The sequence below is a fragment of the Sphaeroforma arctica genome, assembly GCF_001186125.1.
Source record: "Sphaeroforma arctica JP610 unplaced genomic scaffold supercont1.633, whole genome shotgun sequence".
NCBI classification, from domain to species: Eukaryota; class Ichthyosporea; order Ichthyophonida; genus Sphaeroforma; species Sphaeroforma arctica.
The window spans coordinates 23,026-42,420 of NW_014039925.1; the positions used below are offsets into that span (position 1 = coordinate 23,026).

Genomic DNA, 19,395 nt, shown 5'->3' on the forward strand with positions numbered 1-19,395 from the left:
TATATGCTCTGCCTTCCATACTGTACGCGCATATCATGCATACATCAGATTTGATTGTCGTAAATTGTCACTCGCCTCATATCAACCATAAACACACACAAGTCGACTTTGAGCAATTCAAATCTCATTGATCTTTGCCCATCCCCGTTCTGTTACTAGATCAAAATCGAACGAATGGTTCGTGACAGGAAATTGGCGCTCGTAAAAGTCGAGGAATCCGATGTCGAGCTATTGGTATGTGTGTGGTATTGTTGTTATTGGTATCTGTGTGGTATTGTTGCTATTGGTATGGGTGTGGTATTGTTGCTATTGGTATGGGTGTGGTATTGTTGCTATTGGTATGGGTGTGGTATTGTTGCTATTGGTATGGATGTGGTATTGTTGCTATTGGTATGGGTGTGGTATTGTTGCTATTGGTATGGGTGTGGTATGGATGTGGTATTGTTGCTATTGGTATGGGTGTGGTATTGTTGCTATTGGTATGGGTGTGGTATTATTGCTATTGGTATGGGTGTGGTATTGTTGCTATTGGTATGAGTGTGGTATTGTTGCTATTGGTATGGGTGTGGTATTGTTGCTATTGGTATGGGTGTGGCATTGTTGTCAGGCACGTTATCCTTCTTGAATGTGTAGTTTAGCAAACGAGTCGTGTCTAGTATGAGCTATTGGTATGGGTGTGGTATCGTTGTCAGGCACGGCATCTTTCTTGAATGTGTAATTTAGCAAACGAGTCACCTGTAATTTTGTCTAGTATGAGCTATTGGTATGGGTGTGGTATTGTTGTCAGGCACGTCATCCTTCTTGAATGTATAGTTTAGCAAACGAGTCACCTGTAATTTTGTGTCTAGTATTTGCATTTGCTTCATTTTTTGAAATAGTGTATGCCGCCAGCATCAACCGTATATATGTCACGTTTTAGGCTATTTGTAGTATTTTCATATACTTTGACCATGCTGAATAATCAGAGCTCATTTATATATAATTCGTGTCGTGGAGGTATGTTGTGTCTTGTCCTGGAGCTCTGCATATGTATAACGCATGGCGCGTGTTCACGGGTGGTCAACCACTAACCAGAATGTTGTCATGGTGATTGTTGTCATGGTGATTGCGATACCATGCCTACTGCGAGATTGCGGTTTGCGGTTTATGGTGTGTAGTTGGCAGTAGTCGCGTATGAGCGAGTATCAGAGTATCAACATGAACTCGTGAGCACTTGAGAACGGGACATTGGGTCGTTTGACTTAGCGGGTATCTACCTGGAGAAGTACCTGATCTCACATGGTACTATATTCCAGTCTGTGTGGGATCCAGTGATATCTTACTCACCCGTCAACCCCCGTTAGTCAACCCCTCTTGCCGTGTCAAGTTATATATCGCATAGTATTCATCTACGACACCTATCGGACCTACCAATATACACAATATACACCACTACAAACCTACTTCAACCGCCCATCGATACGCATTGGTAGGCGTTTGTGTAGCTCTATGCCTATACCAATAAGACCTATCACTTTTAAGCTAACGGAATGACACAACCCCTGACTTGCATCCAGAAAACGGAACTAGGAATTGACGAAGCCGATGCCAAACTCATGTTACAACGGGAGGGTGGAAACGCGTACAAGGCTCTGAGTACGTTTATCACTGCGCACAACGGGACGCTGACCACGTGTTAAGAGCACTTGCGACTATTCAGAATAAACGCTTTCATGTGCTTTGGTAGTCATACGTATTGTATTCGAGTCTGCCGTTGGACGTGCTTGGCGGGATTGCATGTTGAAGGTTTAGCTGAGCTAGAGGATTGTGAGTGCCTGAAGATACATCTACAGACATTTGTCATTTTATTTCCGTGAACTTTACTGTACACAAAGCACGGGTACGACGCACACAAGTGGGGACCATCTGGCACAGGTACAATATACAGCAACACCCTCTGGTGCTATCGCTACTGAGTCGAGGGCGATAGGTTTACATCTACCACCCCCACAAGAGAAGGAATAGCCTCTAGCCGCCTCATCACTAGATGTACTATCTCACTGTCATACGCATGAGTCATCACTTCACTAGTAGATGTACAATCTCACTGTCATACGCATGTGTAATCACTTCACTAGTAGATGTACTATCTCACTGTCATACGCATGAGTCATCTCATCATTAGGTGTACTATCTCCCTGTCATACGCATGAGTCATCACTTCACTAGTAGATGTACTATGACTGTCATACGCATGAGTCATCACTTCACTAGTAGATGGACTATGACTGTCATACGCATGAGTCATCACTTCACTAGTAGATGTACTATGACTGTCATACGCATGAGTCATCACTTCACTAGTAGATGTACTATGACTGTCATACATATGAGTCATCACTTCACTAGTAGATGTACTATGACTGTCATACGCATGAGTCATCACTTCACTAGTAGATGTACTATGACTGTCATACGTATGAGTCATCACTTCACTAGTAGATGTACTATCTCACTGTCATACGCATGAGTCATCTCAGCACTAGGTGTACTATCTCATTATCGTACGCATGAGTCATCACATACATTTCCATCCATAAATAGCGAGACGAATTGTCATGGCACATCACTGGTCATGCAGCGGCTCCCCCCGTAGTGCCAAATCCTCGTTAATTGTCCTCATGGGTTTTGCTTTGGGATAACCGAGTCTTCAGTTACTACTTGACTACATCGGCAATGGTCCAAGTGCCGAGTGCCGTGTTCTTAACCCCTCCGAGATCCACCGCCACTGTGGAGCGTGTGATTGATTGAGTGTGACTACGAGTGCTAAACCGCGACGGGTGTGCACTGAACAGTGCTGATGTTCGGTACTTAGTTGGAAAGTGGTCCGTATCTTTGCATGTATCTCGCATCCCGCCATAAGCATACCAGATATGGGTGTGTACAAATATACACTGCTACATGAGTATACCCGGTGCCTGGAGATGTGTGCTTACACCCTCCAATACTTCATGCGTATGTATACACTGAGGACAGCGTGGTGAGTACTTCCCCAGTACCACCTCTGTATGAGAAGTGACTCACCGGACTGGGAGCGTCGTAGAGATACTTTAGTGTATTGTTGTAGCTGTACTCGTGCCACTCTCGTCCTAAAAGATCGCACATGCGCGTTCGTGAGTGCGTCTAAGTATATGTTTTCCTTTTCTTAAACACTTCCACACCTATTAGAATGCAGGTAATATAATGCAAGTCTATGAAGCCAAGGCCTGACAACGCCCATCCGAGCATATACTCCAATACTTGCACTACTCACCTACACCTACCTACAAGTGTAGTATACACATACACTTGCAGTATAGTATGTGATTGATTTTCAGGAACAATCCATGCATATATCAGCCCATTACAGAGGGAGCCCCCTAGCAGTGCGGCGGTGCAATTCAAGGGCTTCTTCATAATTCATACAGTTCGACTGGTAGGTATGTCACCCATGGCTTCGGCTCAAATCTCCATGATTTGCACACAACTATACGTACAACAAGCACATATAAGTGTGCATGGATGATACGATGTATCATCTGAAAGTATGTATGCACTTTACCATGTATTATTTGGCAAAGTACAGCAACGTAACGCAACATGCGCATATAAGCATACATGGACTATACTATGTAGTATTTGGCAAAGTACAGTCACGTAATACTAAACATAGGCATATAAGTATGTATGTACCTTACTATAAATTATTTGGCAAAGCACAGTCACGTAATACTAAACATACGCATATAAGTATGTATGCACCATACTATAAACTATTTCAAAGTACAGCCACGTATCGCCCCAGTGCAACGCAGTGAGGTCCTCCCAAACACTACGCGCGGGATAATCAAACGTGTCTTCTTGTGCAGGTTTTAGACGTCACCGGTTGCACCAGCTCTACGCAGGTGATTCCGAACGGAAGGGACAAGTATGAAGGTACGTATAAAACACAATGTATATAACTTTATATGTTATGTATTTTTATAAGTTATTTGTTATTTGTTTAACATGAAGGTACGTATAAAACATAACGGATATAACTTTATATGTTATATATTTGTTTAAATATTTTTATATGTTGTTTGTTATTTGTTTAATATGAAGGTACATATATAACAAATAACGAGTTTTGGGATGTATTTTTCTATTTGCGCACATCTCTCTGCGCAACTTACAGATGTGGCTATACATGGACAAGCGGATGTATATATACATAATAAAAATCAGTACTGCATAGACACATGTATGTACCTATGCACACTAAATCTTTTGACAAATGTATGTACATATGCATACTAAACCGTCGTATGCGCATATCAGTGCAATGCCGAGAGTGCCTCCCCAACACTACGCCCTGGCAAATCAAGCGTTTCTCCCGGCTTCAATTCGCACACATTGACCGTCTTGGACGTCACCAGCTTCTTCAGCTCGGCAGGGGTGCCCGCGAGTAAGGGGAAGGTACCGAAATGCATAGGAACAACGATGTTCACAGACTTGAGCAGGTTGTTGATTGCGTATGCCGCCCCACGTGGTCCCATGGTGTAGTGGTCGCCGATGCTGAGCAACGCTACATCGGGGCTGTATAGGTCCGAGATCACCTTCATGTCTCCGAACACGTCTGTGTCACCTGAGTGATAGATGCGGTGGCCTAATATACGCCCCCCCATACACATCCCCCACAGATTGAATAAATAAATAGATAGTCGAATGTTGAGTTTCGGATAGCAGGATATGATATGAGGCTTGTGGACACGGATGGTTTGAAAAGCGATACAAACAGACCCACCGGATGAAGTACATCGGTCCATACGCCTATGCATGGGAGTGCTACACCCAGATGTAAAGGACGAGGGTTCTCAATATGTTCCGTTGACGTTTTGTACCACCTGAGTGGTGCATGCGCAGCCCTCTATGTAGAGTGGGTCTAAAGCTAACACCGCTGAATACGTCACGTGCGTATATCCAGCTACACATACGATTGTATTCCACCCGGCAACGGGCCTTCACAATTCTCTCACTACGAAAACATACACTGTGTACACGTTTTCTGACATCACAGACTATTGTGCAACCCTCTATGTAGCGAGGATTTGAGGGCCAATGATTTCTGACTACTTCACATGTGTGCCTATATTCAGCTACACACACGATTGTACTCCACCCGGCAATGGGGGGCTACTGGAGCGAGCGATGTGTTCACAACTAGCATGAGCACGAACACGGGCCCTCATGCAAATACCGAACTTCACGATTCTCTTACTATGAAAACATGTGGTGTGCACACGTTTTCTAATACCACACACCATTGTGCAACCTCTTTCGTACAGCGCAGGCAGCGCTATACACGTGGTGAATACGACATACCATTGAGAACCAATGCTGCAGCATGACATGCCACACAACCCTCCCAGTATCACATTCTATTCCAAAGTCTACCTCACACCAGACACCATTCCAACAAGGCACCAATATCAACCGCATGTAGCGGCGTCCAAGTGTCAACAGTGTACATACCATTGGGCAAGTGGACCACCCAGCCAGCCGCTGCACCTCCGACCTGTAAGGGATGTTCCGATCCACACCCACCTATAAATAGCAATAGCATTAAACTCGTTCAGCGAAGAAGAAGACAAGACACAACATCCGTGTGCTGTGCCTATGGCTGTGCTGTCAATAGGACTGGACTGACCATAACGCAGTCATTCCGGGACAGCTCGTTTACATGGTCTGATGGGGAGATGTGCCCGTGTGGCGTGTAGACTGAATGCGTGTGATATGGCAGCTATGACTCACGACCTTGCACACGAGTGATTTAATGTGCAGGTATGCACACGCCCTACACATGTAATCTTGAACGCATATGGTTTGTAGGTGCTCGATAGGTTTACGCTTATTTGCTCTATAGTGACTTGGTAATTTGTAGAACGTACGGACCATACCTCAACTGCACACTGTGTGTTATGTGTCACATATAACCATACCTTAACTGCACACTGTGTGTTATGTATCACATATAACCATACCTCAACTGCACACTGTGTGTTATGTATCACATATAACCGTGCATGTGTATACGCGAGTAGATGCCAAGTTCGCTACATGCTTGAGATGTATAATTTACAAACGACTACAACGTGATAGTTTGTATGTCTGAGGTTGAGACACTTTAATGTGCGATAGAGTATGCGTATACTATGTGCAAGTAACTGTGGTTTTGTACGGTTTCTACAACCCTTATATGACTTTCACCATCGCTGCATGGACAACTGCACACATACTTCTATACCCATCCAGGCGGTCGCCCCTACACACATGCACATACACACACACACGCACATACACACACACATGCACATACACACACACATCTGCAATTTCCAGGTATACTACATAATACATACATTCCTTATGTACTATGAATCCGTGACAGATACAACTATGACCTCAACTGAGTGCACTGCTTGTGTCATAGTAGGTATACTGCATATTATATACATGCACTATGTACTATGAATGCGTATACTACATATTATATACATATATTATGTACTATGAATGGGTATACTACCTATTATATACATGCATTATGTACTATGAATGGGTATACTAAATATTATATACATTCATTATGTACTATGAATGGGTATACTACATATTATATACATTCATTATGTACTATGAATGCGTATACTAAATATCATATACACTCATTATGTACTATGAATCCGTGAAAGATACAACTATGAACTCACCCGAGTGCACCGCTTGTGTCATAGTGGCCTGGCATCCGTTTCCAAGGTCTGCCGTGCCGCCTATATTCATGCCCACTATTTGCTCATCCGCCACTCCCTCGCCCTTCAGGTAGAACGACACCTCGTGTATACAGTACACTGTGAGTACATAACAAAGTAGTTAGTAATAGTATAGCTCTTAGAGTACATAACAAAGTAGTTAGTAATAGTATAGCTCTTAGAGTACATAACAAAGTAGTTAGTATGCCTAGGACAGTTGTCATGAGTGTGTGCGGAGCATTGTCAGTATTTATAAGATGAGGAAAGGTAGTTTCCTCTCTGTTTGTTTACCCCTGAATTGTTGTTTTGTGTATGCAAGGATGATTTCACAAGAACGCGCAGACTCATAAATTTAAATGATAACTCGTTTGTGGAAATAGTGGCTTGCCAAAGTGCACGTTCAGCTAAATCCCCAATAGTATACTTTAGGATAAAAGTAAGCCTGCTATCTCAATATCCAGTCCACTACCCAAAAACAGAACGAATCACTATCCATTTAGTAGATACTGACCCTCGAGCAGAGCCATACCTCTACGTAAAGCACAGACTGAACTGGCACGGACATAGGCTGATTGGTCAAGCGCTTCGCCTAGTGCTTTTGGCTGAATGGCCCCTCGTTATAGTATAAACGTAAAAACGTTGAAAGACATACGCAACAATCCATGGACTGAACTATAGTAATTACGATAGAACGGTGTGTCTAGAGGCATGCACGGCCAGTACAATGGGCTATGCATGTTCCGATGACGGTTGCAGAAGAAGTATTGTCCATCCACACCCCTTAAACAATGCACACGAATGCTTATCGTCAGACCTCTTTACGAATACGAAACTCACCCTGGGCCTTAAACTTCTTGGCGAGCATCGCCGCATCACCCACGTGGTCGAAGTGACCATGACTGATCAGAATGACATCCACCTGGGCGGTGGTAGAAAGCGATAGCAAAACGGTAGGTGAGTGGATATTGGTCAGAGTAAACGGTAGATGAGTGGATATTAGTTGCAGTAAACGGTAGGTAAGTGGATATTGGTCAGAGTAAACGGTAGCTAAGTGGCTATTAGTTGCAGTAAACGGTAGGTAAGTGGATATTGGTCAGAGTAAACGGTAGGTAAGTGGATATTGGTCAGAGTAAACGGTAGGTAAGTGGATATTGGTCATAATAGCATTTCCCTGTGTGATGATTTACCACGTGAAAGATATTCAGTTGTGAATTGAGAGTTGTTTTGAATGGCAATAGGTGTACAAGTGTATTGTGTGTTTGTTTGTGTACTAAAATACCTCACGTTGAGCCTAAGCGATTTACTTGTACGCTGAGATCCGCATCGCATCAGTCTAGATAGCAATCAACGCACTACACACTTGACCCGGCTAATTGAACCATACAGTAGTCTATTCATGCGACTAGCGATAAACGTACTAACTAACAAAACGACAGCAGCATTCAGCATTGAGGATAGAGCTGGAACAAATCAGTAAACGTATTACATGGTACATATAGTGCCGAACAGTAAGTCATGCAATACAAATAACGACAAACCTCTTGTGAAAGTATGAATACATGCACAAGTTGTTTGGGAGTGTATGTACACTTGTAGGACAACATTGGATACGCCTGTGCATAGAATCCAACATACATGACGAGGTTTGTAGAGACCATACAAGTTAGCACCATATGTTTCGAATACCCTGTACATCACACCCGCCCACTCTGTATAGATGACACACCCGGCCACTCTACATAGATAAACACCCGCCATTAAAACACTCTCTCGCGCATCGTTCTTACGCATACCTTAGTCAGTGTGTCAATGGCGCCTTCGGGTGCTTTGGGATTGTTCAGCCAGGGATCGATGAGAATCACAAACCCCTTAACTGAGATGGAAAAGGCCGCTGTAGGTTTGGGTATCGCATACGATGGATAAGTGCAAGTGATGGTACTGAAAAAGATAGAACACGTGTTACATGGGATCTGAAATAGGAATACTAGCAGTCGTTGCACTATTAGGGACCAATACATGAACACCTTACGGGTACTAACATCTGTTCGTGTACGTCACATACGCTCATACACATATCCCATGATGGTCACGTGAAGCCATATCGTAGAAATAAACGGATGGGGTTAGATACCAGTAATCGATCGAATTCCTACATATGGGTTAAGTTGACGTGCAACTTTAATCCCCACAGCAAGAACCCAACAAAAGCCAAGAGTCACACAACAGCGCTTGACAGGAACCGCGTATAGGTGCGCATAAGAGCGTGGTCAAATAGAGCTACCTCTCTCACGCACTATATATAGAGATGCTCGGCAATTAGAGATTCACTGCAGTGTGTTGTATATCGATAGAAAACCCTAAACTCGGATATGAGTACGAAATGCCAATCCACACGTGAATTTTGATGGCTATGTATGATGCACGCAGGACCAGAATCGTCCGGAGTGGTTAACTCCACGATTTATATAGTATTTAGCTCACACTGCATATTGCTTTGCATACATATTCGTAACCTCGATTTTTGTTTTAAAGTCTCGATTTACGTCACAACTAAAACTAAACTGTGTATGAAGCCAATTACACACCGCGCCATACGAGAATACATATTGTGTCATTTTACTTGTCTGCTGAGGCTGTAGGTGTCGTAGAATATCAATACTGTGTGCAAACACATAATAAAAATAAATATCGATTGACCGTGACAACACTATGTGCACCGACCAATGGTAGTACGATATCTTTCAAACCCAGCCGTTATCTTTCAAGTCCCGCCGACGTCTCCTGTAGAATCCTCGTGTATTTGCGTGTTTGTGGTTCGTGGCGAGGTCGTTAATGTGGTAGCGCGCAACCATACAAGACACGACAGTAATTCCAAATTTTGTATATACTTGTTGATGGTTTCTGGAAATTGGCACACGCATCGAACTGTACTCCTCACAGCTCGTTTTTTCTTTTGGATTGAGCTAAACACGCAAGTATTGTAATATTTTAAGAATATAACAGACACCTGGCCACAGCATACCAGTGCAGCACATTTAAATTTAAAAACGGACCATAACCAATGTTACAAGCCTTTAACACACGTCGCTATGATTTTCAAACATTATACGAGTCTGGACTAGCTTACACTACTGGCAAAGTAAAAGCATACACGCAGAGTTTAATTGCAGAGAGAACAGATCAACAAAATACCATGGCCGAGGAATTGAATCGTGACATCGGAGTTTGACATGTTGCTTGATATGTGCGGGTACGGGAAGCGCAGTATATTTAAATAACGAATTCACAGTGGTGGGCTGTGGTCAGTGGTGTTTGACTGTTTTTGTTGTTGATTTCCGATTTACTTTTATGCTCTCTACCAGTGAAAGTGAGTATTTTTGAGAGAGGTTGTAGATTCTAGAAAATGGTGTTCCCTGACCTAGCCCGCCAAAATGACAATGTTTCTATATAAAGTAAAGTAGAGTATCGTATCTAAAATTCTAATACGTTTTTCCGTTGCTCCTTTCGGCTGGGCCCGCGGAGGTCTCCAGTACTCAGTCGAGAATCGCGCTAGCTTATCCAGTTGGGAGCTAAAAAAATGGAGAATGAGAGAATCGAACTCCCGACTTCGTGCATGCAAAGCACGCACTCTACCAACTGAGTTAATTCCCATATGGTTGTGGGCTCAAATTTATGTTTAAGAATGCGGAGGCCAACGAGGTGGCAGAGGCAAGCTCGAGATTCTTCATGCTGTACATAAGAGAAGGTTTGTCGAAAAGCCACTCGACATTGCCAGAATCGCGGACCATGGCAGGAACTACCTCATCAACATAAACGACAAGAATAAATCGCGTTCAGAGTGAAGCCAGTTGTATTCGTCCTGTTTGCTATGTATAAATCCGAGGTGACATAATGTGCGGCCTATGTCCTGATTCCAAAGCCGGCCGGCTTGCTTGAGGCCGTAAAGGCTACGGAAGAGTCTGAGAATCTTATTGGGTGCGTAGTGGTCCAGCTCAACGTTACCCTTCGATGGAAACATGTAAACCGGGGTGTCAAGCTTGGCGTATTGGTAGGCGGTATTTAAATCGAAATGATGTACCGACCGATTTTGGAATGCTGCGGTAGCAAGGAAGGTACGGAGAGTAGAGGACGATGCGGTAGGGGCAAAAGTGTCCCAAAATAAGTCCCCGTGGAGTTGTTCATCTCCACGGGCGACCATGCGGGTCTTATAAACTGTTAAATCGCCATTTTCATCATGTTAACTGGTAAAAGCATACTTGGAATGGATGATTTTGGCGGTTGAGGGGACATCAGATAGAGGAATGGCATCGGCGAGGCTATTGCGGTCGTGAGCGGCTCGCTCCCGATCGATGGCGTCAGACCAGAAGTATCAGTCGGGAGGCTTGGATCTAAATCAACGGCATCTGCAAGTGTGAACTCAGGCTTTGTTGTAGAGATGAATGATTTGATTCGATGTTTGAGTTGGTGAATACGATAAGCTAGACGGCGTTGCTGGGATGAATTCATACGGCGGGAGAGAGTACGGCAAGGTACATTGGTCGGCGCACAGGATAAATGATCAGCTGGGATGAGGGGGATTTGTGCGCGTAGGGCGGCGGGTTCGGAATCAAAGAAGTCAGCGTTGGGACCGGGGGCATATACTGGAGTTGTGACGGGCGTATAAAATGCTGCGAGGTTAGAGTCGAATCCAAAAGCATGAGTGACGTCGAGATTATCGTGGGGAAAGGGTATAGGGGAAGGGGGAGGTGGTATATGGGAATTGTGTGTAGTAGCGGAGGGGCTGGGTTTGTGGAGAAGAGGTATAGTGGAGGGGGGAGGTGATATATAGGAATTGTGTGTAGTAGTGGAAGGGCTGGGGTTGCGGAGAAGAGATATAGGGGAAGACGGAGAGTATATTGTGATGGCGTGATGAGGGGGTGGTTGGATGGGAATGGGAGTCGGCGGGGGTGGTTGGATGGGAATGGGAGTCGGCGGGGGTGGTATGGTGTGACTATGGAGAAGAGGAATGGGAGTGGGCAGTGGGGGGTGTGGTATGTACTAAGGGTATTGGGGAGGGGGGGGGGGGTCTGTTGTGTTGAGAGGGTATTTGAGAAGGGAAGGGCATACCACTTCGGGTTATCGTATGCGGAGATGCAGTGGAGTCGGTACTGTCAGAACTTGTTGGGGTGGTGGGGCTAACTGAGTGGGGACAAGGGGGGGGGCGTGGGCTGCACTTATATCAATAAATCAAAACAAACAAACACAAAACCCACGTGTACACACACTCTCTCTCTTTGTAGAGATAGATGGCAAGTCTATCACGTCGCTCAAAGCGGTACCCACACATATATCACTACTCAGACCACAATTAGAGAACAAGGTCTGCTATGTAGATGCTTCCTCTTTAGTTCACTTGACTATGGAACGGTGCACACGAAATAACTTTATAAATTCACTATAGATTGCACACGGGATCCATGTCCACAACAATGGGGGAGGGGGGGGGGGGGGGAAGTAACAGAGCCGCGTACACAGGAAAAATCAACATATTTAGTCTATTCAACAGTACCTGCAGCAATATACTTGGCTGTACTCCAGTCTACGTATTCGACGGTGATGTACCTCCAGCGAAACAGAAGGAGAAAGAAAAATGCACAGATGACGCGAAGAAAGCATTTTCCGAATTTTGAGAGCTGGATGGTAAAGGCCTGGCGGCAACGAAAGAAGGTATGAAAACGCTTTTGGCTGCGTGCATACGAACCTGGCAACAAACACGTATTGGTATAAGCAGTTGTGTAACCATGCGATGTGAGAAGTGGATTGCACCCTATGAAGCGGATGTTCAAATCATCTACTTATGTAGATTATCAAATAGAGAATGCTTTGTAGCATGTATATATTCCGACTTCTTAGTATATGAAGGTGGCGTAGACATTTGTTTTGGTCTGATCAATGAAGCTGCGAAGTATATGCTATCGTCTTTTATAATCTGTATGTTTTCTTATGATCACAGAAGACAGTTTCTTGACACTGAGCACCTGACGGATGCTATGTTTCTTGCAAGAGCTATCCTAAAAGGATGTGATTACATCAGACACCTGTACTCTTCGAAGGGGCCGGGGCCATTGTTTCGTATTCGAGTAGATAATTTATTAGTTAATATGAAGATGCATCTTAGTGACGCAAACAGAGAGTACGACGACGATGAAATGCTGAAAGCATTAAAAGCATGTCTCACGTCCGACAAGTATGTGCCGTGTGTGCGGTCATTTCGCCTGGCTTTGAATGCATTTAGGAATGCGTGAGTGTTTGATATCTCGGGTACTAAATGTATCACCTTGAGAGGAGAAGACAGTCCAAAGGATGGATGTGTAGGAATTACTGGACACAATATAGACGACAGCGTCGCATTTGCATACAGTTCAGGAGAGTCCAATCCCATCAAGAAAATCCCTGAGGTTCTTGAAGATTTCGGTGTTTGTCCAATACCAGATGGTTTTAGACATACGTATGTTGCGGTTGCTAAAGTAGATTAGTATCGTTATCCGGTTGTAACAAAGGGTACGATGTTGGAGTTTTTTTTTTGCTTTGCTACGTACGAGAAGGGCCAAACCAGAACGGCTTCCCATGTAGCTGAGCCTAATGAGAAGGCGAACACTGCAGTCAGAGCTGCTAAATCTCTGTCTAAGTATAAGTGGGTGCAGTTGTGTTTTTCAGACTGTATTTCACGCTAATCATGAAACCTCAGTCACCGGACGAATACCTAGATCACAATTTCAAAATTTGACGCAGGCATATGCTAATATTGCTTTAAATAACGAAGGTAAATATTATGTTAAGAAAGGTTACTGCGTGTGTCCGTTATGTATCGAAGGGAAGTGCGTGCACGTGGCAGCACTGATATGGAGTACGGCGCAACAGGGTGCCAGGACTCGAGCAAATAAGCTTGAGAAATATCGCCATGATTCAGCCGTGACGAAAGCACCAAACGGTGAATCAGATGATGAAAATGTTGTGTGTACCAGTAGATTAGGCAATTGGGTCATACCATCAGGTAACGAAAAGATGGACTTGAGAATGGACCCCCACACAATTGCCGAGAGACAAGATGCGTTCGTACAACAAAGTGATGAAGCGAATACAGAACCCGATATACGGAAGCGGAAAGTACGCGAAGGCCTATGTCAGAAACAGTACTTAAAGGAGTGTATGAAATTTTCTGGATCCTTTATCGTATGCTGGGACACCGGAGGCGTTCGTAGTCATGCGCAACAATCATATAAAGCTGATAGATGATGTGGCAGAATTTTATAAACTAAATTGATTTAGGTTGAATAAAAAATATCGTTCACACATCACGTCAAACACAGGGCCAGATGATATCGGTAAGATAAAAAGCAAGTTACACTTGCTAATGAAACCGACATATTTCAGCTCGACGGCTAACTCGCTCTATATGTATGCGAGATGAAGTTATTTTCTTCGTTGTACGGTTTTCATCCCTTGTGAATTGTTGGTCTCTATTTAAGAGGGGCGGTACGTTATATGTACAGTCAGGCGGTAAAAGACTATATATGTGAAATCCTTTATCACCTATAACATATGATTTTCGCCATAATCTTCCAAACAGTTTGTCCCGATATAGCTCGGTGATATCGGGGTCGCTGATCTTACCAGGCATAAGGCGAGTAGCGAACACACAATGCGCTGCCCCTGAAATAGCTACCAATTACTCCGGGATATTGTGATGCTTGTAGTTGCTACACGAGGCTCTTTGTGTGTCTAAGTTAGACGAGGTTTCCAAGAAGTACTCTGTACAATCTATGACGAGTGCTGTATTTGGGTAATCTACCTCAAAATACGGTAACAGCCAGCGGTTGTTGATTCTTCGTCTAATAGCAAAAATCATGTGCTGGATGTCTGAAATAGGCATACATCACAAAATTTACCATTATTAAGTATGTTTGATACTGTTTGAGTACAGGACAGCCCAAATAAATGCATTACTACACCCTGCTCTAAGTTATGACGAACACGGGCGAACCACATCACAATTGCATTCTCAAAAGTCCCAGATCTTCTCCCCGGTTCATACTTGGCTCCGAAGCTCTTCATCTGTGTCATAAACGCTCCAAATTTGCCTACTGATTGGAATCCGGTACAATATCTAGTCACCTCCCTCGTGCCTAGGATATAACCGTAAGAAAATATGTACACTCTCGTTTCTTTCATCATCGTAGCCATTTTGCTCATTTGGAATTGCATATGTTCAAGCTTGCCTGGTTGTGTATCTACCTCGTCTCGTAGTGTCACTCCTAGTTTTGTTGCTGTCTTGATTGTTTGTTCCGCTTTTACACCATCAGCAACCATTTTTAGTATAGATTGGCTTGTTTCATCTAACTTCTTGATAGCATTATGAAGCGCTATAGCTTGAGCTTCTAATCTGTGTTTCACCTCACTTATCGTCGTCTGGGGTGTATACATCTTTTTAGTATTGGCTGCTGTTGCAACAGGAACATTAATTCGTGTACAAATACGAAGTAGTGGTGTGTGCATCTTGTATCTGATCTCTAGTCATCTGTTCCCGAGTCCGTAAATTCTCTTGTTGTCTTTTTGCCGGTGTAGTGATCACTGTGGCATAATTTGTTGGTTGTTGAGGTGAGCTTACACCAAGTTGAAATGCAGTAGTGTGATTGTCGCTTGGCGGTGTACTGAGGCGGGATGCAAGGTCCACGATTTCTAATGTAGGGTTTTAATTAGATCATGGAGCGTCGCGATCGATTTAAGCATATTTGCCCAGTCCTTGGATGAAATATAGTATGTACCAGGCACATTGGTAGGAGTTGGTGCATTTTGCACCGACATTTCACCGGGAAAACTGGGAGCCCCAGCAAATAAAATTTGGGAGGATGGGGGAGCTTTTGGATTTTTTTTAATCCTTTTTTTCATCTTCTTTTTCTTGTCCGAGACTTAGACTTTCAGATCAAAGGGGGTCTGAAGATTTATATTTCCGTCTTTAATTCTACACTGGTGACCTCGGGGAAACTAAAAAGACGAAAAGGTTTTGTATTTTTCTCTTTCTCTCTTTACATGATTTCTATGGCCGAGAACTGTTCTTATTTGGTAAATTAGACAATCCAAACAAACCCAAATCTGAAAAAGAATGGACTGAGCATCAGCTTAGACTGAAAATTCATGTTTATCCTGCTTTAAAGAAGGTACGAGTATCTTCATAAACTCAAAAAAAGATGGGATGAGAAACACAATATCGCCCATTTGAAGAAAGGTGATTATGTAATCCTTTTATCAAGAGGATCTCATTAAACAAAACTCTCTGCATGATATGTTGAACCATATCGTATATCAAAAGCTCATAAAAATGGTTATGAACTAAATTGAACAAATTGAAGAATTGAGGTATATGTTGGTTTGGAAGTTTCTTACATACAAAAATATAGAGAATATATATATATATGCTGGTTGCTGGTTTCATCTCTAAATAGTATATAGAGACTCTCATAAAACATTGGTGGTTGTATCATAGCCCTCTAGAAGGTCTCCGCAAAATTATCGATGTCGCAGAGATAACCTTTTTTTCCGCTCGAGACCTTAAATCTAGAGGGTGGGATGGGGTCATGGGGAGGGGTATAGCTATTGCTGTAGCTCATGTATTTATTATGCCATAGTTGTTTTTGAATTTGGAGGTGAGCATTTTGGTATTCACGAGACCGGGTTTTATTTTATTTTAGAAATAATCAAATTGCAGAACAAGCGCCAAAATTGTACTGCCGCTGCGATCGCCCATAATGGCGGCATGCCAGCATGGCCCTCTCTCTGAGCCCCTGGGGTCGCTGGATTGTCGATTTGCGTCTCTGACTCTCTGCAAGTCCGCGACCGCGTGGAAAAGGCCGAACAAAGGCTGCATCTTCTAAGTTCCTGGAGACTTTATCCAGTCTCCAGAGGTCCATGGATCGCCGATCATAACACTGATAAGTGATAACAGAATCAGATTCCACATATTTTGGCTTTTGCAGCTTTGAGACCGAATCTATTGGTGGTCGTCAAACAATGTTTATTCGGCTTATAGTATTGGTACATAAAATACACAAGCAAGGGTTTCTTTCTAAAATTCTGAATCCGAATTTTGATTAAAAAAATTTGATGATGAATATTTTGATGATGTCAGCCCTGTCTTGTCCAATGGAAAAATGTAAGTTTATCTTTTGAGGATGTATCATGTTTGGATGACATATATATGTCTTATTAAAATATAAAATGGCGGCAAATGCAAATTGCATTTGCCTAAAAACTTTGACAGAATTGAAAAGAATATACCTCAAGATTTATAAAACTCAATAGAAGTTTAAAAAACCTGATAAACCCCAGAATTAATTATTCGCGTTGTGCTTGCACAACTGTGAGGGAGGGGGGTTGCTGGCTTCTGGGAGATATAAAGATATAAAACCTCATATATTCAGGGCACAATAGTTTTCAAATATATGTACAATTCGGTCATATAGGACCGTCTTGCACCTTAAGAGCACTTGCTGCTAAGACAACACCATGGGGCGTTGTATTTTCTTATAGTCGACCGGGGCTATCAGAAGACCTCCAGACCGACTCTCGCTATGATTTGCTTGAAGTCCTAGTGAGGGCTTTTCTCCGAAATAAAACATTTCGTTTTCCCTCACTAGCAAATGAGATAAATATATTCTAATAACGAAATCACGATAGGAGATACTTATCTTCCTCGTGCTAACTGATTACCCACAGTTACACACTAGGTGGCCCGGTTAATTGAATGCCAATCTACACTTTCTTCGCGGCATCAAAAGTATCTAGACCGCAACCGGGCTACAACATGAATTTTACGATGATCGGGGTGAATTCATTCCGACAGGTATCGGCACAGCCATACATTCACGTACTGACCTTTATGCCAATACTCTTTAATGTGTTCAACAGAATTACAACACAATACCTTAATGTACTAACAATCTTAAGTATATCACTATGATAACAATCATAAGCATACCACTATGATTGCCTGTAACACACGAGTATATAGGGTCCTTGGCCAAATATGCAGCGCAATCAGAGGGCAACAAACAACAGGGAGTCAATATTCACACCGGTTCCGGTGACTACAATAATAGGTTACGAGTTCTACACGTTTCAGGTAACCCAGCTGGCGATCAGATATCGCCATGATCATCAACAGATGCTAGCTCGGCTCGAGGCCAACATCGAGCGATTGTATCAATCACAGGATCAGGACCAACACAACAGAGCCACCACGAACTGATTTCACAACGGAGGATCGCACAACATGCACTAGGGGATGCACGGCACGATAGGACAACGAATACATAAGTGCAGAACATACACCAACAATACGGATAATATTATTTATTTTCAAAATGGCCAGTAGGTATGATACACCAACAATAGGCGAACATACAAAAAGCACATGCCACAGTATAGTACAGAGTGAGTACACAAATAGACTACAAAGCAATAACAATAAAGAAAGAAGACTACTATTGTTTTGGTTTCGAGTTTTGGTCTATGAGTTTTGCTTTTGTCTAATAGTATTGTCTTCTGGTCGGCCCAATCTCGTGATTTCATTGGCTGTAAACAGTAACTATATTTAGTAAAATGGTTGGTTTTGTTTGATTTCAAATTGAACTCGTGTAAGCACCTCGTGTATTGGCTTGGAACTTGTGGCAAAACTGTCGCAACTCGTAACTCAACTCGACGGTTTTTTTCGGGGTTGATTTTGCAACTCATTTTGAACCACGAGCTCCCCTAAAAAAAGACTCGTTGAGCAACTCGTTTACTCGGTATTGAAACCCATTCCTAAAAAGGTAAAACTCGTTGCTGAAACTTGTTCAATTGCCAAACTCGATCATAACTTTTCAAACAATTTGATATCTGTACAATTTTTTTTGTCGGCTTGGCCACCCTTAATTGAAAGAAGAAAAAAACTGTCGTACCTGGCAATACAATATACACAGAGGAAAAACCCTATTTGTGTATGCCCTACATGGGAAAGTCACTAGACGTACATGCACTTCCGCGTTCCAAAACTGGTCGTAAAACCAAACCCTCTAAAAAAAAACTCATTGAGTAACTCGTTTACTCAGTTTTATAACTCGTTCCAGGCCATTAACATCGTTGTTATAAACACATCCAATTTTCAGACTCGAGCAAATCATTTCAAACAATTCGATAGCTGTACATTTCTTTTGTCGAGAATAGCTTGATTCACCCCTAGCTAAAATAAAGTCCGTCGAGCCCGGCACTACAATATTTATAGAGGAAATACCCGAAATGTACATGGCCTACACGAGAAAGTCACTATATGGTTCGGTGGTGTCTCATAAACTATATATGTACATACAAATTTACGGGTACGTTTTCTAATTTCCCGATCAAATTCTCTAAATACGATTTTCAATTCCTTTCTCCTATTTATTGCGATTAAATTTATTAAAAAGTACATTTAAAAAGACTTTTTATGTACATTTGGTTAATTTCCAGGGCTGTTTTAGGGTTTAGGCTCTACCATTGGGTGAGAAATAAAACATGTTTTAGGGTTTAGTGA

The 19,395-nt window shown here is 42.8% G+C and overlaps 4 protein-coding genes and 1 non-coding gene across 5 annotated transcripts in view; 2 read left to right on the plus strand and 3 right to left on the minus strand.

Moving 5' to 3' along the window:
- Nucleotides 1-1,679, plus strand: part of SARC_07737 (hypothetical protein) — a gene marked incomplete at both ends in the record, with an annotated part of 1,977 nt that extends 298 nt beyond the window's left edge. Inside the window, 2 exons of the mRNA XM_014298310.1 lie at nt 160-234; nt 1,557-1,679. Of these exons, the coding sequence (XP_014153785.1) occupies nt 160-234; nt 1,557-1,679 (198 nt within the window). The remainder of the gene's footprint in view (nt 1-159; nt 235-1,556) is intronic.
- Nucleotides 1,680-3,986: 2,307 nt separating this feature from the next.
- On the minus strand, nt 3,987-10,118 carry SARC_07738 (hypothetical protein). The gene is made up of 6 exons (XM_014298311.1): nt 10,002-10,118; nt 8,603-8,700; nt 7,647-7,728; nt 6,771-6,908; nt 5,533-5,604; nt 3,987-4,666 (listed from the first exon to the last, which is right to left on the minus strand). The coding sequence occupies exons 1-6, from the start codon at nt 10,039-10,041 to the stop codon at nt 4,335-4,337; spliced, it is 762 nt and encodes a 253-aa protein (XP_014153786.1). The 5' UTR covers nt 10,042-10,118; the 3' UTR covers nt 3,987-4,334.
- Nucleotides 10,119-10,387: 269 nt separating this feature from the next.
- Nucleotides 10,388-10,460, minus strand: SARC_30169. The gene has a single exon. It is a non-coding gene; the product is annotated as a tRNA-Ala (tRNA).
- Nucleotides 10,461-12,949: 2,489 nt separating this feature from the next.
- SARC_07739 (hypothetical protein) lies at nt 12,950-14,093 on the plus strand (the record flags this gene model as incomplete). The annotated part of the gene is made up of 3 exons (XM_014298312.1): nt 12,950-13,035; nt 13,210-13,296; nt 13,556-14,093. The coding sequence occupies 3 exons, from the start codon at nt 12,950-12,952 to the stop codon at nt 14,082-14,084; spliced, it is 702 nt and encodes a 233-aa protein (XP_014153787.1). The 3' UTR covers nt 14,085-14,093.
- A 424-nt stretch (nt 14,094-14,517) lies between these two features.
- SARC_07740 (hypothetical protein) lies at nt 14,518-15,272 on the minus strand (the record flags this gene model as incomplete). Its single annotated transcript, XM_014298313.1, has 2 exons — nt 14,518-14,708; nt 14,801-15,272. 2 exons carry the CDS (start codon nt 15,270-15,272, stop codon nt 14,518-14,520), a joined length of 663 nt encoding a protein of 220 aa, XP_014153788.1.
- Nucleotides 15,273-19,395: the final 4,123 nt, after the last annotated feature.